Source organism: Temnothorax nylanderi, unplaced genomic scaffold (assembly GCF_030848795.1).
Source record: "Temnothorax nylanderi isolate EJ_2023f unplaced genomic scaffold, tnyl_v1.0 TNYL_tig0025_pilon, whole genome shotgun sequence".
NCBI lineage: Eukaryota > Metazoa > Arthropoda > Insecta > Hymenoptera > Formicidae > Temnothorax > Temnothorax nylanderi.
The window spans coordinates 327,534-351,355 of NW_027249087.1; the positions used below are offsets into that span (position 1 = coordinate 327,534).

Genomic DNA, 23,822 nt, shown 5'->3' on the forward strand with positions numbered 1-23,822 from the left:
TTCAGCCGACGCTCGTCCATCCCCGACCCAGCTGGCGATACGTGCCACACGTCCATAAATATTCTCGGATCCGTGACGGCGCGGCGGCTGGCGGCTGGTTATTATTTATAGTCGCGGGTAGCCATGTTCGCGAGGACCACCGACGGGCGACGATCACCCTCCTCCCTTCCTCACCGCCGCCCGCCCGTCGTGAGACAGACGGGCGTTTCTTCTTGTCGTCTGCAAGTGCAATGTGGCCAATGTGTCGAGGCGAGCGCCCGCCCGGCCGAAAATGACCGAGAACCGTAGGTGTTCGTCGATCGAGTGGTGCTGAAACCGCCGGAAATCGATGCGCGCGATCGAGGACGACGCTGGAGATTGTTGGAGATCCGGGAATGCGCTGCCCCTGCTGACGGGAGTGACTGAGCGCCGAGCGCTGCCCCCGGCCCCGGCCACGCGAGAGTGTCGCGACAACAAAGGGCGAAAGGACCTTATCCTCGTCCGCTCGTCGTACCGCGAGCGCGACAGTTGAATTAAAATCGCGGAGACGAGGGTGGACGGGCGAGCTGGTCCCGCGCCGGACGCCGGACGACCCTCCGCTCGCCGAGCCATCGAAATTCGAGCGGTCGACGAGAGATTCGCGCCGACCGAGCCGCGTAACCGCGAGGTTATGCAGCGGAATCACGCGAGAATAAAGACGTCAAGGTAGTCGATCTCATGCGCTAGCTGCTTAATGTGAGCGAGAGAGAGATAGGAAGAGAGGAGAGGAGGGAGAAATCTCACGGATAACGCGCGACGCGCGAGGAGGCGGATTATGTTTCGATACGTAATTCGGCGAGCACCGAGAAACTGAAGCCTTTCCGAAACTGAGGTCCCCGTCCCCGTTTCCAGATCAGCTGATCAGCGAAGCTGTAAGGTTCGACTGGGCTTGAATGAATGTTTGTTGAGTGCACCCTTGCTTATTTGTTGAGAATAACCGTCGAACGAAGCTCCGTTCGTGGCAAGATAATTTTGCGCGTGTTAAGGTAGCTGGTAGATATTAAAATACCGCAGAGAGGATAGGTAGGTAAGCTGACAAGCCCCCCTCTAAAATTGGAAGATGTCGGCGAACAATTCAACGTCGGTGAGTACGAGCAGGAGCGGCGGTAATCTTCAAAATCGAAATTCGCAAAGGTCTACCCTCCTGAAAGTGGTGATCCTTGGTGACGGCGGTGTCGGAAAATCCTGCCTTATGAACAGATTCGTGTCGAATCACTTCGACGAGCACAGTTTCCATACCATCGGGGTGGAGTTTCTGAATAAGGATATCGAGATCAACGGCGAGGCGTACACGCTGCAAATATGGGACACAGCTGGGCAGGAGAGGTTCAAGACTCTCAGAACGCCGTTTTACAGAGGCTCGGACATTTGCCTGCTTACTTACGCGGTAGACGATAGGACGAGTTTCAAAAATCTTGCGCTATGGAGATCTGAATTTCTTAAGTACGCGGACGTTCAGGAGGGCTCCACTTTTCCATTTATTGTTGTTGGCAATAAGGTAGGCTATCAGGATTAACATATGCAAGATTACTGTCAAGTACTCTTATATCGTGTGTTGTAAGACGCGTCCCTCTCCTTGCAGGTGGATGTTCCTGAATCCGAGAGACAAGTTTATACGGAAGAGGCTCAAGCTTGGTGTTCAGAGAACGGTAATCCTCCGCTAGTTGAAACTTCGGCGAAAGACGCCACTAATGTCGAGGCAGCTTTTGGGGCAGCGGTTGACGCATGGGCGCGACTGGAAGCTAGATTAGAGCGGCCTTTAGTGGAAGACACTGTCGATCTCTCTAAACAGCAGTCCCAGCATCGTACGAGCTGCTGCATGCCTATTTCCGGCACCGAGTAGGTCACAGCTTGTAATTTTCACAATTTTCCTTTTATGTTGCGCGACGTAATAATGCATGATACATTTTTCTCAAGATCCACATTCGTGACCAGATAATTGAAACGCGGGTGGTAAGAAGATAGACGCTACGCACGGTCTTTATGTGATGCAAGCCGATATTTCTGGAACAATCGATTAAAGTTTTCTTTATATTTGGAAGGGATACACAACGTGTCGCACTATTGAGTTTATAGAAACGGTGCTTACTCTATTTAGGATCTATAAGGATACACATTACACAATACAACTGTAAGAGATTATTTTTCTTTGTTTGGCCTGTGTCTTATTTTTTTTGCATATTTACAGTAAGATGCACAATTCTTTTTATACTCCGTAGAAAATCTGAATGGCTGCTCGCTATATAATAGAAAGTTTCGATTAACTATAATCTCTTTTCACAATTTCTTTTCGGTTTCAGTTTCAGAGATAGACATTTTTACGAATTACATTTAAGATATCGGTTTCTTTACTCTTGGCATACTTTGTTTCTAGGTCTAACAAAGTAATTTGAAGAGAATCTCTTGCCTGTCTACAATACTCTCTTCATTATACGGTGAACTTTCTTTGTTGACATTGGAATTGCATCGGTTGTGTGTAAATGGAATATATTATATTTCAAATTTTTTTACTTAAGACCAGTTAAGATTTCCAAAGAATGTATGAACCGCATAGGATATCATTAGCAGTAAACGAGCGATTTATCTACCGACTGGTTTATATTCTCTTTATTATGAATTTTAACGAAATACTCGAGCCACCGAGTATATAAGACAAATAATATATTGTGATTGATCTTTCCAGAATACAACCTTAAGATATAATCATAAGATCAGGTTAAACGTCCTTATTCTATCAACGCTTTGTGCAGCTCTTAAGCTACTGACAGTATTTTAAGTGTTTCATACACCATTGGCTTGTGATAAAATAATAATGATGATAATAATAAATAAGAATAAGAATAATTATGGATTAATTTATTACATAAGAGATAGGCATAAATTGTAATTTTAGCTTTGTAATCTAAATTTGCCTTATTCTCGCGACATACATCTGAGAGCAGTAAAGCGACGCGATTCTTATTTAAGCGAGATCTTGCTATAAATACCCAGTATTTATATGCGAATTTGATGTTTGTACAAAATGCAGCATATACCTGCTTTTGGAACATTCTGCATTCAATGTCTAACGATTTTCCTATAAACTTAATATTATGAAAGTGAAGCTTTTTGTACGATCGCTGATGCATACGATGCGTTCCTACAACCCCCGCGTATCTCATTCAAAATGGTACTTGATTCTTTAGAAATGCCTCATACACAGTACAAAGAAAAAGTATGTAATGATTTCCCAATGACACGATTCGGATTACATAATTGCGTATGAGATGTGCATGCTGGTGCTTTTTATATATGGCTATATGTGGAATATATAAAATAATAATAGAATAATAATGGTTAAGATGTTAAGCGCATAAAACTGATCATATCAAGGTGATAACCACCTCATAATTATCGTGAATCCAGGCATTCGTACACCAAATCTCTATACGAAATCTATGAATTATTTTTAAAGGGAGATACACTGCTGCACATATATAAAAGTCTTATTTGTGAAAAGCGCGCGTATCGATTGTTATTTATTATTTTTACATATTTAGTAAACAGGGCCATTTCTCGTATGTACATGACCTATGTAAAAAAAAATATATATATATACATATATATGTGTGTATGCCTTAAGATTTTATAATTCTAGGAGTCGATTTTGCAAGAAAAAAATAAACTTACACTGTGCTTGTTTAAAAAACGTCATATTCTTGTAAATCGATTAATATATCCCTTTCTTCATAAAAAAATTTCCTCTATTACTACTTGCGTCTGAGAAGATTTTATGAAAAAATTTAAATATAAACTAAGAAATGAGTATAATAAGTAATAACAATAAAACAAGAGTTTATAACACGGGAATTAAAAATAGAAAAGGAATTATAATTCTCATCTTTTTAAACTTTCTTCCTTTTTTTCGCATTTGAAGCTATATTTCATGATATTTTACATGTAATTTACATATTAACGCGTGATAATACGTTAACATGTAATAATACGTGAACGTATTGCAATGATGTTTTTACAATTATTTAAAATAGTGTAGCACACTCTTTCCCAAATATTACATAGCCGATATACAACGAATATTTTTATAAAAGAATAACAATAGAAACGGATAGTATAAATATAAAAATGGGAAAAAGTGTGTACATTGGACAGTATATTCTTATACGAATATCTTAATAATATTTACAATTTACCACATTTACACACGTCTAAGATTCAAGCTCCCAATGGTTCCTTATGGAGTTGTATTATTTCATGACACAGAAGCGAATCACCCTATAATCGTTTCAACAAAATCTCCTTTATCTATGTGTAGAGTTTATAAATTGTAGAGTAATAAAATTATTTAGAATGTATGATCAAAAGTAACTTAAGGGTAATTGGCTTATCTTTTAAGATAAAAATCAAGAATTATATGTAAGATATTAACAGCTAAATTATGAAACTAGAATAAATAGTTTTCTCCTTTTTTGTTGTGTCCTGCTGTATTTATATATTCACTGTGTGTCATGAATTTAGAGAACATAGTTCCCTATACGTCCTTTCTTGATACGCAGAAGACAATATCGCGGTTTTAATCTGCGTTCTCCTCTCAGTTTTCGGATTTTCGCTAGAATGCAGTCGCGCGCGCACTTTCGCGCAAGTACGATTTGGGAAGAGTAAATTAGGGCAATTTACTAAATGCTAATGACAATGTTCCGTAACGTCTACGATCACTGACTTCTTCCAACCGAATAGGAAGTAACCGACGGCGGCACCAAATACCACGGCGCAGCACAGCCAGACATTGTAAGTCATGAAGATTAGCATCAAAAAGTAAGACAGGACGATCTGTATGATGTGTAGAAACGTTTGAAACAAATGCATCCAGGACATCATAGTTGGCCTGCACAGATTAATACAGCTCGTTATGTCCAAATTCACTTAAATCATTTATTTGTAGCATACCACATAAAACCACATTAGTATCAAATACAAAGCGAAAAACGGATACTTTTCATGCAGTTTATTTATATTATTGTAATATCAAAATTATTATATTAAAATTATTAATTAATATAGATCATGTATTCATATATTGATATATATATTTGGTGAATCATATAATTTCCAATAATATATAACGGATAACAAATACTTTTTTTCTAAATAACTCAATTTTATTAATAATTAGGTACTTTTTTGTTATTTAATTAAAGAATGGCGTCATTTAGAATCAATTAAGGATTGAGTTGTTTAATAAATATTTATTACATGCACTAGAAATTATTTGTAATAAATTTAATATATGAATACGCACACACACATAGAAAACCCACTCAAAAAACCCTAGTTGTTAAAATAAAGAAATACATAACACCAAGCGTATAAAAATTATAATAAGACAATTATGTTGAAAATATCTTCGACAAATAGTATTTTTTAATTATGCCTAAAGGAGCATAAGAGGATATATCACGCATGCATTTTAATAATATCAGAATTACTTAACGAAACACTGATAAACAATTGCTGCTATTTACAAGCTGGATCATGTCAATTAATAACGCTATCATTAATAGACAAAGCATAATTCTGAAAGAAAATCTCAGTGTTTCGTAAGATTTACTTACGGTTGTTTGTGAATTACTTCGCCAACCATACTAAAAAAGCGATTCAACGATTAGATTTACAATATAAGCTACGCATGTCATTTATATGCTTGATACTGCAAAAAATATTGCTTCTTGGTTTTGGAACATATTCATTATAATACGCTCGTATGATGTCTCTTAAATTAAAATATCAAAATCTCTATCACTCTTCGGAATTCCTTACAGATTATTCACATAATAAAATGATATCAATGAATAATCTTATACGAATAAAAACACCGAGAAGCAATGGTTTTCGCAGAATCATTCATCGGAAGATTTAGAGAGCTTACTGAACGACCCGGTTGTCCTCGGCCACTACATTCTTCTCACTGGGCACCGTGACGCTCCTGTATTGCAGGGCATTGTACGTCTTCCAGAACAGATACTCCCGGTAATATTTTAAGCCCTCGTAGAGCGCGGCCATGATAGCGATACCAATCATCGAGCCGATGAGACCGCCTATCGTCGAGATCTTCCAATTTTCGAATAGCACTAACTCACAGTATCCGGTGTGGAATATCATCTGAAAATCACGTAGAGCAGATTGTGCGTTAACGGCGCCGTGTTTTGAACGACCGGATCATACGTACCGACATACCGTGCATGCTCATCCCGCTGCATGCATCGTCCGTCGAGGCCTCGACACCGTGGACCATGCTACCGTGGCCCATGCTGCCGTGGTCCATGTCTCCATGGTCCATGCTTCCGTGGTTCATACTCCCATGGTCCATACTGCCATGATTCATGCTTCCATGGTCCATACTATGAGCCATGTGCATACCATGGGACGCGTTTTCCGTACTGTTCATATGGTGGTCGTGAGACACCTGGAATAAGGAAGGCTTCTTAATTCGGCGTTCCCTGAACTGTTGTACACATTCGAGAGACATGTATATTATAATAGTAATAATTTCTGTATCATCTTTCAGTATCATAGTGGATGGAAGCACAACGGAGACTTCAAAAATTTTTTTAATTAATCTCATTTTTTAAAGATATATAAAAATTCGTTTGTTTTGTATGAATTGATTTCTCATTCTGCATATAGAACTCTATTTAAATAATTATTTCATTCCCATATGCAGTATGATATCAGTAATTGATTCATATAAGAGAAAAAATATACGATTTATAAAAATTTTCCGAGATTTACACACGTTGTTACAGTTCTAATAAGATAACTAAAAAAGTACAGACTTTTTTTCAAGAGTTTACACTAAAAGAATTGATTATTTCAATGATTCAAATAACATTACATCGAAACGCACAAATTTTTGTTGGATTGCGATAAAGAAATCGATGTGCGATACGCGACTTGCGTGATGATACGCCTGAAATTGCGATATAACGACAGAATTTAATCCACGTACTCTGAGACGTGCGATTACGCGCGCATGATTTAATATTGAAATATTATCACGCTTAAAGTGCAGGCGTTGAAGTTTTCTGTAATGCGATTCTAAAAGTATGGGTCTCGAATGGGTTGAAGTCGAAGACAACATAAAAGAGCTTAAACAATCATCAGCGATATCTTGTGAAGAGCTGCAATTAGTCGAAATTATAGCAGCTTAAAAGTTACTTGAAATTATATTTCAAGGGCAGTATTACTATTATTATTCCTTCAATGACTTACACAAATTTTGTTATGCATAATAAAGTACAAATAATAAGGAGAAAAACGGATAAAAAATGTTTTTTCGAAGACCAATGATAGACTCGAATTGATTTAGTTATAAATATTTTTTATAAAATAAGTTTTTTTTCCTTAGGGTTTGAAATTCAATATCTTTACAGGTTTGCTTTCTATTTTTATACATCCTAAGTTGTCTATTATTATCCGGATAAGACAGCGGTTCTTCGATTAAAACTTCAAAGTAAAAATAAATATTTTTTTAATTCTCTTTGCTCCAAAAGAAATTATTTTGCACAATGCCTATACGATAAGAGGGATATAACAATGTAAGAAATAAAAATTGTTCATGTTATTTTTTTGAACGCGCCTAATTTAAGTGATTAAATTCAAGCATGTTTTGCAAAAATGTGTCCATCGCACATCGCAAAACGTGTATTTATATACTGTTAAGATAAGACATTTCTCCACTTTACTACCGTTTATACTAAAAGAAAATTAATACATAGAGTTCGCAATCTTAATTCTTATTCTAAATCTTGTCTTAATGTGAGATAAAGTTCTCATAAGTTTATATAAGTTTATATAAGTTAACATAAGTTTATAAGAGAATGTAGATAGTAAAATCGTAGATAGCAAAATCATATTTCATATTCAAATAGACTTTACTTGAATACATCGGATATTTTTTAAGGGAAACGCACCATAAATCATATAATCTGCCATTAAATTAAAATTAACATTCGCGCGTTTTTTAGGGAGGCATATTAACCTTTAGACCGCCGGAAAGCCTAAATATAGGCTCTACGTGTGATCGGAACATTGTATATGTTATATATAAGATATAAGCACAACAATTTGAGGACTTTCTAAGAGGATTAAAGCTCATCAAATCCCGGCAGTTTAAAGGTTAAAGACAGAATAAAAATCTAAAATTTAAAAAAACCGAGCGAAGATAAATGTCATAACAGGAAATGTCGATGGACGTCAAACGAAGAAAGTCGATAGCAGTGGCAATACAGCGAATTATGATGTTAAATAAACAATAAATAAAGATAAATAAAGATATATTAATAAATATTACTCTAGAACTACAGCAACATCGATAACAAGCGTATATAAGACACGTATCTCGATGCTCCGGGATCTTATCGATCGACGCCGCACGATACGTGTTCAAAAGAATCACTGCAATGCTGTGTATTTATAAACAAACCAGCCACTGTGAGCTCGAATTACAACGATAAAGTGCGCCGATAAAGAATGAAAAATAAATGATAATCGAGAAAGACGATAAATCGCAAAAATATTTTGAGCGAGTAATCTAATAATCTATAAATAATAGTAATCTCTACAATAATCCGTGTAACGTCACCTGGGTTTCTGCCGTGGTGAACACATTTATAAGGGTCAATTTTGCACGCGTGTAGCAACAAGATCGAGACTTCGTCCGAAGAACAGCCAAGCTGACGTTTGTGTCGCATTGTGCCCGTTTGTGGTGGAAAAAATAAGCAACAGATAAAGATACCTCGGTGAACGCGTTTAAATGCGCATTCACTGGACGCGTGTTACCCGGCTCGCACAAGCACTATTGTTCCAATTTTTTCAACGGAATGAAACACGGCGATGGAACGTACGAGGACTTAAATATCGACTTGCTATCGTTACGAGTGCTCTCCTCGTATCATTAATTTTTCCGCCGGCTATCTCATCGAGGTAGCGCCGCAGCTATCTCGGTCTAAGATTGCATAACACATGTCGTATGTATGTAGGATCATGTACCGATAGTTTTCGAGTAGTTAGGATTGCTCAACTCTCGTGGGACATCTCGCTAAACGTCTCGTAATGAAACCCGAGGGCTTTTAATTAAAAAGCAAAGCTGTAAAAGAAGTAGCTGTTACGTCAAAAACAGAACGTTTCGGTTGATGAAAACGACTCATCATTACTTATCTAGCTGCGGTTCAACCGCAGAAACCGCGATTAAAATCCATGATTACGAGAAACACTTGGGGGAAAAAAAACACAGGATGTTCTGCCAATCCGGAAGAAACAGCAGGAAAAAGTAACAACGATAAAGTCTTCGTGTTTCGGTAAAAATATGTTTGCGAACAAAGTCAGCAATTAGAATATGTTTACGAACAAAGCGTGAGCAATTAGAATAGATACGTAGCGTTTTAGGTTTGTATGTGTAATCTCAAGAGTATGCATTTTTTGGAATTCTCTGAATTTAAATTCGATTTCCCATTTGCAAGAATTTAAATTGACATAGTCACTTAAGGCGGTAATCGACTACGATATTCAGTCGTATACAAAATATTATATTTTAAAGACACCTTTTAATACAGGTATTTTATCAACTTAATTGTTAGAATCGAACTTTAAAAATGTCAAAAAAATATAACTTTAAGAGTATAAAAAAACTATAAAACGCGAGTTTTTATTTAATTTCAAACTATACTATTTTAATGGATTTATAATTTCGGAGTTAATTGCAAGGATATTTAATATTGAAAATTGGAAACTTGGCGGATGACGACCTCCTCCGATGTTTTCGTTAAAATCGAGGTTAAAATCGATTGCAAATTGTTCAAAGACGAATAAAAGAGAAAAATTTCCGTTGACTGAAACTCAACTTTCAAACTTTGGCTAAAACTTATATAATTAAGAGAAAAAATTTTTGGAGCTGAAATCGAAAACCGAATCTTTGAGCTTTATTGTTCTATAGTTATCGAATATGGAGATACTCGAGATAAAGTTTTGTACGAGAATACCATTGGTGATTTCATGACAAAATGGCAAAAATGACGTCAATACGCGACCGACAATCTGTCGTACTGCAGGAATTTCTTATATCGAAATACCGGAAAATCCTGAAGGAAAATGGGCATTATAATATCGCCGGAAGCAAGGCAAGAATTCTAATCTTATCGATCAGTTAGCGCAAATTGTTCGCACGATGGGATCGTGACGTTCGAGTTAATGGACGGATAAATTCTCGTGAGAGATCCAACTGTGAAAGTAATATGAAAGTACCAGAAGTTCCTGCGTCGCGGCAATGTGCGATAGAATCTCATTGCAATAAACTCAAATGCTTTAAATGAACTGATTACGTCTTCTTTGACTTAGATGTGAAGTTTCTTTCCTTTTTATAAGAAATCGACATAAAATATCTTTATAAATAAAATTCAGAGTTAAAGTTAATTCAAAATTAATAAAGAAGATATACTAGAAATTAGATAAAGAATATTTCTATAATGTATTAGTTATTTACGTCTCTGAAACTTAATAAACGAAAAGCACCTCACCTTTAAACGTTTATTACGTAAAAATCATTGAGTACCTTAACGGGAAATATCAATCAGTCAAAGACCTTGCAGGTGAAAGGAAGTGCCGAGAACCCGACATATACTATATATAAGAATTCTGTTGCTGAGAAGTCTCGTTACATTAAAATCGCACATAATATATCGTGCATGCAGGCATGCGTGTGAAGCTATATCAGGTCTCATTACAGCGAACATTTCTACGCGTGTTCCTTTAATGGCATCCATTCTACTAAGAACAGTAAGAACTCAATTCTCAACATATGCGGTTTTGCAACTGCCGAGTACTTTTGTAATACACGTGGCTTATCTCCACCTAAATATTATCTAAAACTTAGCGTTTTGCAATCCCGATTTTCAAATAGTACAAAAATTACATGGCACGAAATAAAATAATACAGAAATTGGAATCTCAAGGTAACGCGTCTCCAAACCTCTGACTGGAGGAACAATGACTTTGAAAACTTTTTCGTTTTCAGATATTTCGTTGCTAGAAGGACATTTTCTTTTATGACAGAAACTTGAGATCTGATCGTAAGTTCTCGTTTCCAGGAAAAGCCAAAGCAGACTTTATTCGACTTTGCGAAAAATTCGTATAAGATTCTTAATATTATTCGAAGACGACCTAGGCGTTCACACCCCCATAATCTCGAGGAAAAGAGGTCGAACATTGGTGGGATTAATTACGTAATATCGTGATGTAAGACGTGCGCGCGTATTTGAATAAAAAACGCAATATATGCTCGTTGAAATTGATCTTCGCGCTGCCTCGCCAATTCGCCATTCTGCATTATCGTCAGATAATGTAAATTCCCCGACCGAGGGTTGACGATATTGGCCACAATTGGATCAATGACGGTGAATCACGATCAATTAGCTTGTCGTCGTGGGGTGTGGGGCAGAGGCGGCAGATAAATATCCGTTACGGAATTTCGCGTTGCACGCGCGATTATCCGCGACCGACCCGGCGCGGCGCGGCGACAGGTATCCGCTTTCACCGTCGCCGTGCCGAGCGAAAGGGAAACGCTCCGTATTCTCCTCCTCCGCTCGCGCACGATTTAGGCGAAATGCGCTGTAACGACGAAAAATTAGAGCGAACGCCCCCGTTATAGGGTACGTTCTCTTCTCCGTCAGCCGGAGCCGTCTCTCTGGCAGGATCGTAACATATGTTGCGCCGCGCGAAGCGACTTTATACGCCTGCGATACGAGGAAATGCGGCGACGGGGGAAAGACGTCGAGAGGAGAGAGACTCGACGGTGATGATCATAATGATGTATCCGCGTCGAGAAAACCTGTTTCACGGCCGACCGCTGCGATTGAGTAATTCGTGGAGGATTACTCGCTTCTTTCTAAATTGCGTTGCGGCTAGATAGAGAGAGTGTTCGGTTAAAGTTGTAGACTAATAGCCGACGCTCTAGGTGTACACGAGAATCCTCAGGATCGTAATTTAAGGATACGGAGGATTTTCACCGGAGGAATTTTTCTTCGAATTTTTCTTCAGCGTTCATGGATATCTTCAGGATGTGAGAACTGATCGAAAGCTTCGTTTGCCGAGCCGGAGTGGAAGGTTATCCGAAATCGCTTTACTTACGCGATACGTACCCCTGGTGAGAGGAGAGGCAAAGGCGCTCTCCCTGAAGCGCGTCGGTCAGAGGAAATAGGGGAGATAAGGACGCGACCGAGCGGAGACGGCTTGGTAATTCATTACTTCCCCTGCAAATTGATCAGCGGGGAAACTGACACTCGACGAAATAAACGGCACGCGAGAGAGGATACGCGATACGGTTTCGCGCAGCAAGGGTCGCGAGGAATCGCTCACTACACATTATTTAATCGCGAAGATAAGACCGCACGTCGCACGAGGAGGAAACGAGTCGCTAATACTTTTTTTTTATTTTTAACGGAAAAAATAGAAAGCCGAAAATACGCGGAGTTTTTCAAGGGATACATCTGGACCATCGGAAAGTCGCTTACCTTTGCGGAGGTTATGTCACGGTGAACGAGGATCACCAGCCGAATCGGGTCGAGCGACGATGGCGGAATGAGGTGTAGACTCTTGTGAACGCGACTTCTCAGTCTCGTTCTTTCTCTTCGTACATACGTCCGAACACAATCAAACAGTCACTCTCGACTCTCTCGAGTCCATTAGCGAACTGTGCGACTTTCACGTGAAGCTTGCCACCATCCGTCGCCGCGGAGCAACGCGCGTACCAAGAGCTGCTTTCGATTTGTGAGTAACTGCACGATCACGTGAGACACGCACTGGCCGTGCGATGGCAGTCCGCTTGCGGCGGCGATATACAGATGTTGTACATATATTTTATGATATTTATATATGTATCAGAGAGAAGCTTGAGAGAGACCATCCCGATCTTTTTCGTGGAACCGTCGAGTCGTCGAAAGCGACGAAAGCCCCTGTACACTATCGTCAGTACATCCATTTTCGAAATTGGTACTACGTAGCCACGTTGAGAGAAAGATGAGAGTGGTCATGCCCGCGTTTTGGCTGTACCCGAATCCTGTCGGTATGTGCACGTTTTTGTGGTTCTCTTCCGTGCTATGTCCACTATTTTGTGGTAATGTCAACGATTTTGGGGTTCTCTTTCATGTTATGTTCACGATTTTTTGGTTCTCTTCCGTTAGATTCACGATTTTTTGGTTTTATTTCCAAAGAGAATCAAAAAATCGAACGCTCTGGCGGAATTGTAATGCTATCTCCGATTCTTTTCGAAAGGGGAAAAGAGTGACAACGTGAAATCGTATCGAGTGATTCGAATAATAGCACGCGCCGATGGGTTGGCGATAAATCGTGTAATAGTTTTTTGTTCCAACAAATAAGCCCCGAGTTCCATATATCAGCATATTAATCACCGAATGAAATATATTTACGTTCCAACAGTTATCAAATATATTTTATTCGATATAGATTAGTTATTAATTGCGCGGTTTCATCTGATAATGCACAATTTAATTTTATTTAATCTATAGATTATTAGAAAAAGATCTTTATAAGAATAAAATTTTAGATAATTTCTCTGTTTTTAATTACTTTTAACTTATCGAAATGTAACAATTCGAATAAATGGAAACGATTTATTAATTTTATGTAGCTAAGAGGTGATAATTACCCCAGGTTGCTCCGCCGGTGCCCGATGTCTCTCTCGGACCTCCACCTCCTCTCAGGACGTCAGGTCTCTCCTCCTTCTCTTCTCACCGCACAGGACACTCGCGAGAAACACGGATAATAAATTACAATCGCCCGCGGACTAATTATCAATAAAATTCTTTTTCGCGCGATACTGTACGGCACTCCCGTTTATAAAGCCAATGAGAAGAATATTCCGTCAAGTACGCCGTAATATTTTTCAAATAGGCTTTGAAATAGTCTTTTTGTCCGAATACTTGTACGGCACTCCCGAAACAAACGCGACGAACCGGCTGCGGTTCGTTTGTTCAGTTAAATCGGCGGACGGAGGGTACGTTAGCTTCCCCGTCTTTGAATTTTTATTCAAGCAGAACGAGAGAGTTTTGCTTGGGTAACATCCTCGGGGTACTGGGCCTTCCCAGTTTATTCCTCCTAACTTCTACTTTATAGAAAATTAACATTAAGTTGTATCGTTTGTAAAAATTTCGTCGCGATCGTTCTTACAGCACAGCGCGGTGATCGCGCATACCATAAAAGACGATAAACCGTCGTCGTCAAGATACTTAAAATTATAAAACATGCTCTGTTGCTTGTTCCCCAAATATTATTCGTTTTGCTTCGTTTACAAAATTTTCCATAAAGGCCTATTGTCTCGTATTCGGATTTTTAAATTGATAGGAGATACATATCTTTTATTTGAAATAACCGAGACAGCACACTAAAAGACGTCTTATGTCCCGATTTTGGACATTGTGCTGTCTGGGAAGTGTGAAAGTGAAAGAAGAGAAAGAGGGAGAGAGAGAGAGAGAGAGAGAGAGAGAGAGAGGGCTATTAGATATTTAACATATAATATAAATATATAAAATAAGTTAATATTTATCGATACATGTAAGATATAAATATTAAACCGATCCTCAACCAATTACAATCGAGAATCCTCGAGAACGAATAGACCGTCATTGTAAAACTCTCGATGGTGATTAGTTAAGATTACGCTTCTCTGTGCGTGCATCGTCTTTAGCCTGTATTCTCTCTGTATGTATATAGAATTATTACAATTAATTCACTATTAACTTTTATTTATTTCATTAATGCTGCGAATAGTTGGTTTCGATCATTTTTAACATTTCGCAATAATGTCCCACGATAGATTTCGAATCGTAGGTAATTTCAAAACGCATAAATCGTTTCTATCGCTCCGCGATTAATGTCCAAAGGTGAATCTTGCACATGAAGAATTATCATGAATGTATCTCAAATACCGGATGTTCATCGTAGCGCGTCAAACATCGTGTTCGGAGTTATACGATTGCACGACTCTAATATCATAATTTTCGTTCTAATATCATATCATAATTATTCGTTTTCGCGGGTTCGGAATTTCGATAAGAGCGCAGAAAGTACGGAAAGTGTACGACGCGTTTGCCGCGAGCGCGCGGCGTGCCCGCGCATGCGCGTCCAGATAGTCGCGTTCGAATTCCGTAGCGCAGTCTGCGCAGTCGAAAGTGTCGAAACACGGGAGCGGATCCGCTGGAAGGTTTCTCGCCGCGATTTATTCGTCCTCGGATTTCGCTCGCGATGTCGATCAGACCGTTGTGGCCTGACTTGCGGCCGCGGGCGACCGACCCGCTGTGGTTCAACGCCGACAGGCCGTGTGACGACGAGAGCGAGGTCGCCGCTCTCGAAGCGGAGCACCAGGCCTGGGTAAGTGCGTGAACGATCGAGCGCGGCTCTCGCCCGTAACGCGTCTTACATTTCCTCTGCGTTTATTCCAGCGGGATCATGTGCGGGTGCAGGGCTACGAGCACATTCCGATCGGCAAGACGGTGAGCGACGTAAGTTAACCTAACCTAAAACCTCATCGACCAGTATCCATCGCGCAACTGTATTTTTTGTGGCCGTTTCATGGTTATCGACGCGCTTAATTCCTCTCGATATTTCCTGTCAAAGATACGCGAGCTTATTTCTCGCCTCTCGCAAGTGCATTTTGGTCATTTGGTAAAGGTGCGTCTTGATTGTCGGAGTTGATTGTCAAATTGGAGTCGATTGCCGATTGTCGGTTTAACGCAGGTGTCTCGTAATTTTTAAGCAGAATGATAAATAGAAGATAAATTGATATATATTGTGTAGCGAGAGAGATTAGTGCTAAAGTCTTCCTTTTTATTTAATTTTAAGCATTATACGATCACATAATTGGCATAATACAACATAATGTTATTTGTTTGGTAAGTAAGCAGCAAAAGAAAAATCAGAATACTTGAATAAATATATAAAATACGAATTGATTCCTAAATCTTGTTTGCGAATGATAATCAAGATCTTAAATTATCTTGCAAATTCTGGAAATTTGTAATCTTATAGAAATAGCTTCGTAAGATTTAATAAATAAAAATCCTGTATAGAGAGAGATAAGTGATTTCGAGACGCAAGTTTTGAATAAGTAAAAAATTAAATAGATAAAAAGATGAGGTATATTTAAAATTTTAAATGGTTCACAAATAGCAATATAAAAATCATATCCTGTCAAATTGCGCCATCATTCGTCTTTAATATGTGGTTACTATGCTGTTGTGCTCACTTTCTTTACCATCAGTCGGAAACTGGACACTGTCATCGGTATGGTAGTCTACTAATTATGAGTAAATTTCGACTGTGTAACGAAATTGTGGAGACACATTGCCGAGACACATCCGGTGTCAATTAATACCTTTCAATTATTCTTACATTCCTAGATCGAGCGCATCGCATTTAGATATTCGTGCACGAATGGCTGTGTTTAAGTTCATATTTCTATTTATCAATATTGTACGTAATATTATAAATATTTTTATTAATTAATATTGTATATAATTTGTTATTTGTTTTTTAGTCTTATGTTTAATCTGTCGCACATGTATTAAATACTTGGAATATTAAACTGTTAGGCACAGCTCTGTGGTCACGCACAGCTCTGTAGTCACAGCTCTGTGATTCGCGAATATCTAGATTTGACACGTTCGACATGAGGAAATGCCTAAACCGGAACTGGAACGGATTAATGATACTTAATATACAATATTAATTACAACTTTCTCTCGGGCGCATGAAAAATCTAGTTCAGAGGATCGGAGGGGGAGGAAGAGGAAGAGGAGGAGGAGGAAGGCGAGGGCGAAGAGGAGGACGAGTCGGATACCCACGAGGAAGAGGAGGAGGAGCTCGACGAGATCGACATGGAAGTCAGTTATTCTCATCATCCGCAGAGGTCTAGTCCGACGGACACGGTGACCGCTCCCGTATCCATCCGGATGGTCAACGCATCGAATTTAACTCGTTATTCTTAATCTCTACGTATTCGATTCGAATGTACATACTTGTGATCACGAGTTTCGTATAATTTAACTATTTAGCGAAGTAATAATTATATATATATATCATTCTAATGCTGATAATGAATAGTTTATAAGTCTATTGGAAGTTTTATAGATGATATCGATGGTATCAATGTGTGAATGATTAAAGGTCTATCTATTCTCTATGTGTGAATGATTAAAGGTCTATCCATTCTTTATATGTGAATGTTTAAAGGTCTATCCCTAACTTTCTCTTCCTCTTTCTCCGTTTTGACGACAGCAAAGTGTCGCTTTTTTCAAATCCGATTTTTTCATCGCAATTCCGTCGTTCGACGAGCAGTCAGCATTCCGAGATCGAAATTTTGCCGCTCTCTCGCTCGCGCTTACGCTTAGGTCAAGAACCCGACTGACGACGGCCGTAAGCCGACGTCGACTCTAAGCGGTGCAAATTCCATCGTGACGGTGGAAATTGCACGATCAACGAATTCGACGGCGCGAGGCGTCGCAGGCGGTCCTCCTCGCGGACCAAAGAGCCTCCGCTCTTCCAGGCTGGAAACACAGTCGACGGAGTATATAACTCGCGGACAGTAATGTCTTCATTCCTAGCGTCGAGAGCCTCTTCCGAAGAGAAGAGCGACTCGCGCTGCGTCCGGAGCGGTCGAACAAAAGCGTCCGTCCTTTTCCCTTGCCTTTACGGTCCCGTCTCGCTCTCTTGCTCTCTCTCTCTTTCTCTTTCCATGGAACGGGCTGGCGAAGTTGGTACTGCCTCGCTCGCTCTCTTTCTCTCCTTTTCGCGAAGGGCCGTGGAATCGCGTCGTGCTCGACCGGGACACTCTCAGTACGCTCCCCGTGTACCCACCTATACTAGGTGTAAGTACACGCGAGAATGTATTATATGCCTTTATACAAGGTGTCCCGAAATGTGCGCTTAAAGGCGTTGCAGCGATAGAGTGAAAGAAATGAATGAAAATTGAGTAACGATATCGCGGCCGTGATTTTTCAATCCCGGTAGCAGTCTTCTTTCCAACACAGAGGCGTTTTTAGCTACGTCTAATCGTAGGCCATGGTTAAACAGTCGTACGGTGATGTTAATTACCCTTCCTCGTTCACGCTAGAGAAGAAGCACAGTCATAGCGTCAATGACTCGATGAATTGTCCGAGTATATTTTACGTTTAGCCAAACTCTAGATGCTTACAGTACAATGATACTATTTGGAATAAGAAATCACGCGGACGCTTTCGTTACTTAATTTTTCACGGTCTTTCTCGTATTTTTAGGCTCCAGTGCGAACATTCATGTACATGTCTTACGTATATGCTTTTATATACAACTAGTTTTATATATGTGTGCATAGTTTTATATATATATATGCATATGTATACGTATACACAACGCGCCAGCTCTCCCGGCGTGTAACTGAAGTAAAGCCAGGTTGGTGCCCCCGCTAGGGTGAACGAACGGGTACGCTCAGGCAAAAGCGAACCCGTGTGCCTCCTCCTCCACTGCCATCACCACCTCCTCCTCCTCTAGCAACAACGTTCTCCTCCTCCTTCTCCTCCCCGGAGATCGGACGAAGATCGTCACTGTGGATTCTTGCGAGGCGAAAAATGCAAAAATCGGCTGCTCGCCGAATAGGAATTTCGTCGTGGAGTCGTGATCCGCGGCGCAATCAAACGCGCATCATTCGTTAGCATATTAAATCGTTTGAGCTGTGCGATATCGATCTACTATGTTCGGCGTGCTCGTGCCAACGCGCGATAAAGTCTCGCGCCGGTAATTCAGATAATTCAGCGTGATCGCATCGCTCCGATACGCATTTCTATGTATCCTAAACATAGTGCAATCAAAGTTGATTGCTTCGCTTAACAGACTTGTTTATTATTACTTATTCTTGTATTCGCATTGTCTTAGATAATGAAGAAAATCGTCGATATAGTGAGAAATGATTAATGCCGATCAAATTAAATAACTTATTAGAAAGAGCTTAGAAAGAGCTTACTGATCGATTGGATGTATACCTATCTTCAACATTTGCACACTAATAACCTATTCTATCCTAAAATACCGTGCCCTAAATTCTTATAAATATGTCAAAATCTTTTTGCTATCTAATACTATTCTATTCTGTTTCTAGCAATCTTGCAATTGATTTTTAGTGCGGTTCAAATAATTTCGTGGATTTAATTATACTATAATACGCGATTTCGATTCCTATTGTATATCTCTGATAATAATAGCGCTTGTAAATTCTTTGGAATTTGAAAACAACCAGAAAAATTGTACAAATATTTTCCAAATGTGATGGCAGGCTATTGTAATCTCGTTCTCATCGATCGGAAATATTTTTTTCTTGGTCAGAATTTACGGTCTCTTGAAAATTAAAATAGCTCTTGATCATTTCGAGAGCTATTTGAATGTTCGTGATAAGATAACGAAATAATTATTTCAAATATTTATTTTTCAATATTTATTTACAATATCATAATAAATAGAGATTTTATTAAAATATGGAAATTCACGAATTTGCAAGTTGAGTAAAAGTTGATAACAAGACAGATTTTTTTCTGTTTCGTTTTAGCTTATCTGATTGAAATCTGAATTTGTAGTATAAAAATAGTATTCGCAAAAATCTATTAATATTTAGTAAAACAACTATATTATGTAGCTAAATATAAATTTTTGAAATATATTTACGCTTGATCTCTTTTGGAAGTACAACGTATTTTTGTAACAGCAAAAAGCAACAATTTTTTAAGTTGCTTTTGGTAAATAATATTTAATTTATTTTATCATTCGTGATTTTTTAGAATTTAATTGCTGAGAATCTATCATCGCTTCTGGTGTCAAAGGAATGCTGCTACAATATTTACGCATATTGAAATATCTCTCGCTGTTCTAAAGTAAATTTATGTTCTTGACGAGAAGATAGAGAACCACAAATTCTTTCTCGCTACGCTCAGGATTAGAATTCTGTAATTTGCCTCGGACGATATTACGTTTCCAAAGACAGTTACGCACGCACAAAGTGTCTAAGCGTTCAGAATACGCGCATAAATCCCGAGATTTATGAATCACGAGTTTCGCGGATGGTAATACCGTCTGGATTTATGAATTAATACCGGTCATATTAGACGCATAAATCTTGGCGTTTAGGCAGACGGAATAGTCTGCGTAGAATTATCCGATTGCCTCACGATTCCTGGGCAATTCGTCGGTAGATTATGGCTTGCTGTTTTTCAAGCGGATTTTTTAAGCTCCTTTTTCTTTTTCTAATCTCTCAATGCCTTTGCCAACCTTTGTTTAATGTAAGATTTCGTTTTGGATTGATGTACAAAGAAGTATATAAGTATATTTATCGATCAGAAAATTAATAGACGAAACAGAACTTGCGTGTAAGTCGTTAATCGATCGATATAGTTAACTGATTTGTCTAAATCTCTATATTACAAATACGAAAACGTCTAATATTTCGGAATAAAATATTTTATGAGCCAGGAAAGCTCTTTGAAGGCTCTTCACGGAGATAATGATCAAGCACACTCAGGAATGGTTCTACAAATTTTGCGCTGATTTAATAACAGTTGGTAATAATTAATGAGAGCCATTAGTCTACGCCTATTTGTTTATCAGCTGAGGTCGATTGATTATCTCGCCTCCCGGCGAAACACGTCTGAAAGTTAGGGACGTTATTTGAAGTGCACGTGGGAAGAGAGGGTTTCTCGATGGTTGCTACGTGATTCACTGCGCTAATGTCAACTTGACCCACTGGCCTACATGCAGGTCGATCCGAGTTCTTTATCCAAGGTCTTCGGGCGATACCCTTCTTTGCATTCGCTGCTCTCGAGTTTCTCTGACAGAAAAGCGAAGCGGCGCATGGGGAAAAAGAGATCGCTGACAATTAATATAAAAAATAAAGTCACGTTATTTTTTATTTTAATTGTTACCGCATCGCTGAAGATGGCAGAGCCGAAACGTCCGATATATAATTATGTATCTTATTAATAATTAAAGGTTGATATAATATTAACGCACTGTTAACCACGTTAGACTCTCAATCCTTTTTACTTATTAATTTTATTATCGAGAGTCTTTAGTTATTTATCCATTTATAAAAAAAATCAAGTACTGATCTCTGCTGTGGTTTCTTAATATACCAACTCTTATCTTATTAAAAGTTGTTTTGTAAACCTTTTATAAAAGCGTTTTTTAATTCTGTCGTAATTACATACGTAGTTTTGAACATTTTTTCTTGCTGCAATACTTCTTATTGCTTTAAGTTTAACGTTGCAAATACAGACACTTGCATTTTTTACAAGGCGCATTGCGATACTTATTGCGTTGTGGGCATAAATATATCCTGTACAAATTTGGTCTTTCGAACGTTCTTTGTGCAAGAGGAAAAAAACTCGTAAAACCAGACGGCCATTTACATGATGAAGTTCGATCGTTGATTTATCGCGCCACGTGAAAATCAATCGCCACGCCGGACCGATTTCTCTCTTGTAGAACGGCGGTTACACCGGCCTCGGGGGGGGGGGGGGGGGGGCAAACCTCTCGACCGCTAATGCCGAGTTAAGCGCCCTAACCTGCCTCAAAAGATGCTGCACGACGTAAGAGATAATAAATCTTGGTCGGAATTCTCGCGACGGCGACGTCGGCAGCGACGAGGATACTGTTCGCCGAAGGCGCGAGAGAGCAAGGGAACGAGGGGCCGAGGGACTGAGGATAAACTGCGTTTATTAAGCTTTGAGTGATATCTTACAAAAGAAGCGTGTAGATAATGTTGCGTGGTAGACGCGCACACGATAAACGTTCGCCATCGAAAACTGAAAATAATAGAAATATCAGCTTAAAAAAGACGCCGGGAAAATTATGATTTGGAAAACTGCAATCATTTCGCATAACGCGATATGTGAGATAACTTCCTCGCGATGCCATCGGCGAGAAGACGTCGCGGAAGATGGAAGAAAGTTGGAAGGGCGGGGAAGAAGAAACGGAACGACGGAGAGAAGGGCGGATGACCCAGGATGAGAGAAGGAGGAGGAGGAGTCCCGAGAGAGAAAGAGAGAGGGAAGGGAAGGAGAAGGCGTGTGCAACGACGGTGGAGAAAAGAATGGGGAGAATCGATCTCTTGAGAAATGAAGGAGGATGCTGCGCACAAGCGGGGGAGCAGGAGAGAGAAAGATGATGAATGCGAGACAACATCGATTCTGCATCGAAGTAAGAAACAGAGAAAGAGAGAGATAGAGAGAGAGAGGGGGGGGGGAGGGAGAAAGGAAGAAAGTCATGCGGGACGATCGGAAAGCGAGTATGTACATCGAATTGGATAACTGCGGCTGATTTCGAGTCAGATGAGGAACTTGAAAGCGCGTAACAGTGTTTCAATGAAGCGGCCGGCGATTACGTAAGCTCGCGGTGAAGAAAGTAGGAAAAAGTAAGTAGACGGTCGTGAGTGAAAAGAGAAAAAAACGCGAGCGAACAGCGCGAGAGAGAAAGGGAACAGCGAAATGGAGAGATCGGAGTGGGCAGCGCGGCGTGCAGTGGCGAATTCGTACGGGGCATTTTTTTTGCTTAACATTTTATACGTTTGGATATCATAATCCTGTAACAAAGAAAATAAAAAATTATATATTTTTGACAATCGGTGAGATATATGCGACACGTTTGCGTAGCTGAGCTTAACCTCGATGCAGTTAAGCCGTTAATGATCATAGTTTTTAAACGATACCTAGTATATATATATATATATATATCCCAGCGAGATATATTTTCATCGCGTTTTTCAAATTTTCTGTTACAGGAATTTTTTGGCTTCGTTCTGGCCGGCATGACCGTCGACGACACGACGCCGACGCGTCGATACTGCGTATGGGGTGGCGTTTTTGATAATATTAAATCGAAATATATCTCTGAGAGGGAAAGAAAGAGAGAGAGAGAAAGAGAGACGGATTCGCCGTCTCGTGCGCGGCGGCGCGGCGCGGCGGCGGCGCACGAGAAACGAGAGCGGCATACCCTGTCGCGGGCGCACGACGGAGAGCGCCGATTGGTCGGCGTGCGCGCGACGGAAGGCGCGAGCGGCGCGAGCAGGAAGAGAAGAGCGAGAAGACTGAAGACCGGCGAGGAGACTCCGGGGCTGTTCGACCGTTCAGTTCAGTCGGACGCGCGATTACAGGCACGCGAGACGTGCGCACGGACACTCGCTCGTTCCACTCCGTCAAACGTTCGGGAGTACGTTTCGTTAACCACGGTGACCACGTGCCACGGCGCGCGGAGAGAAAGAGACGCGGAGCGCGAGCTCGCGAGCGTCGAAGACACCGACGACGGACCGGTCGGCCGCGGCGCCGCCCGAAAACCGTGCCGCCGTCCATCTTCACGGAGGTCGATCTTTTCGTGACCCTTCCCCCCCCGCCCGGCGCACCCCTCGCGAGACGATAGCCCGGCGTGTGTCGCGCGTGGCCCTTCGCCCTCGGCAGTGGACGTTACAACCGGCACAGATCGTACCGGCCGGAGTAAAGAGAAGAAGTGTGTGGGTGCATTTGTCACGGTTTCTCGTGGTGACTTGAAGTGAGTTGCGATTCGGGAGAGGGCTTCGCCTTCCGTCGTTCCCCGCAGCGTTGCGTGCGTGCCATCGTTCGTCGGAGCGGAAGGAGGACCGGAGTTTCCGAAGCGGAGCATCGTCCAGATGTCACCGGCGCGTCGTCGAACGGTGAGTGAAACATTCAAGTGTGTTTTTTTTATCTTTC

General features: G+C 40.2%; 4 protein-coding genes across 10 annotated transcripts in view; 3 read left to right on the plus strand and 1 right to left on the minus strand.

The window, feature by feature from the left end:
* The first annotated feature begins 161 nt into the window (after positions 1-161).
* On the plus strand, positions 162-3,621 carry Rab9 (RAS oncogene family member Rab9). Of its 4 annotated transcripts, none has more exons than XM_071701338.1 (4): positions 164-890; positions 1,079-1,516; positions 1,601-1,857; positions 1,936-3,621. In XM_071701338.1, the coding sequence occupies exons 2-4, from the start codon at positions 1,079-1,081 to the stop codon at positions 1,955-1,957; spliced, it is 717 nt and encodes a 238-aa protein (XP_071557439.1). In that variant the 5' UTR covers positions 164-890; the 3' UTR covers positions 1,958-3,621. The 4 variants fall into 4 exon arrangements, 3 of the variants coding, with proteins under 3 accessions (XP_071557440.1, XP_071557439.1, XP_071557438.1); XR_011717641.1 differs by having other exon boundaries at positions 170-1,516; positions 1,936-2,149; positions 2,393-3,621; XM_071701339.1 differs by having other exon boundaries at positions 162-1,516; positions 2,393-3,621.
* Positions 2,860-12,812, minus strand: Ctr1a (Copper transporter 1A). 3 transcript variants are annotated; one of them, XM_071701341.1, is made up of 5 exons: positions 12,579-12,804; positions 6,242-6,478; positions 5,942-6,174; positions 5,628-5,657; positions 2,860-4,900 (listed from the first exon to the last, which is right to left on the minus strand). In XM_071701341.1, exons 2-5 carry the CDS (start codon positions 6,458-6,460, stop codon positions 4,699-4,701), a joined length of 684 nt encoding a protein of 227 aa, XP_071557442.1. In that variant the 5' UTR covers positions 6,461-6,478; positions 12,579-12,804; the 3' UTR covers positions 2,860-4,698. The 3 variants fall into 3 exon arrangements, with proteins under 3 accessions (XP_071557442.1, XP_071557443.1, XP_071557444.1); XM_071701342.1 differs by lacking the exon at positions 12,579-12,804 and adding an exon at positions 8,657-8,895; XM_071701343.1 differs by lacking the exon at positions 5,628-5,657 and having other exon boundaries at positions 12,579-12,812.
* A 2,409-nt stretch (positions 12,813-15,221) lies between these two features.
* Positions 15,222-17,296, plus strand: LOC139769869 (uncharacterized). Of its 2 annotated transcripts, none has more exons than XM_071701344.1 (3): positions 15,222-15,453; positions 15,525-15,584; positions 16,845-17,296. In XM_071701344.1, exons 1-3 carry the CDS (start codon positions 15,328-15,330, stop codon positions 17,067-17,069), a joined length of 411 nt encoding a protein of 136 aa, XP_071557445.1. In that variant the 5' UTR covers positions 15,222-15,327; the 3' UTR covers positions 17,070-17,296. The 2 variants fall into 2 exon arrangements, with proteins under 2 accessions (XP_071557445.1, XP_071557446.1); XM_071701345.1 differs by having other exon boundaries at positions 15,525-15,575.
* A 5,705-nt stretch (positions 17,297-23,001) lies between these two features.
* Eip74ef (Ecdysone-induced protein E74) overlaps positions 23,002-23,822 on the plus strand; it is a 181,958-nt gene continuing 181,137 nt past the window's right edge. Inside the window, exon 1 of the mRNA XM_071701349.1 lies at positions 23,002-23,785. The gene's annotated coding sequence lies outside the window, so the exon portion shown is untranslated. The remainder of the gene's footprint in view (positions 23,786-23,822) is intronic.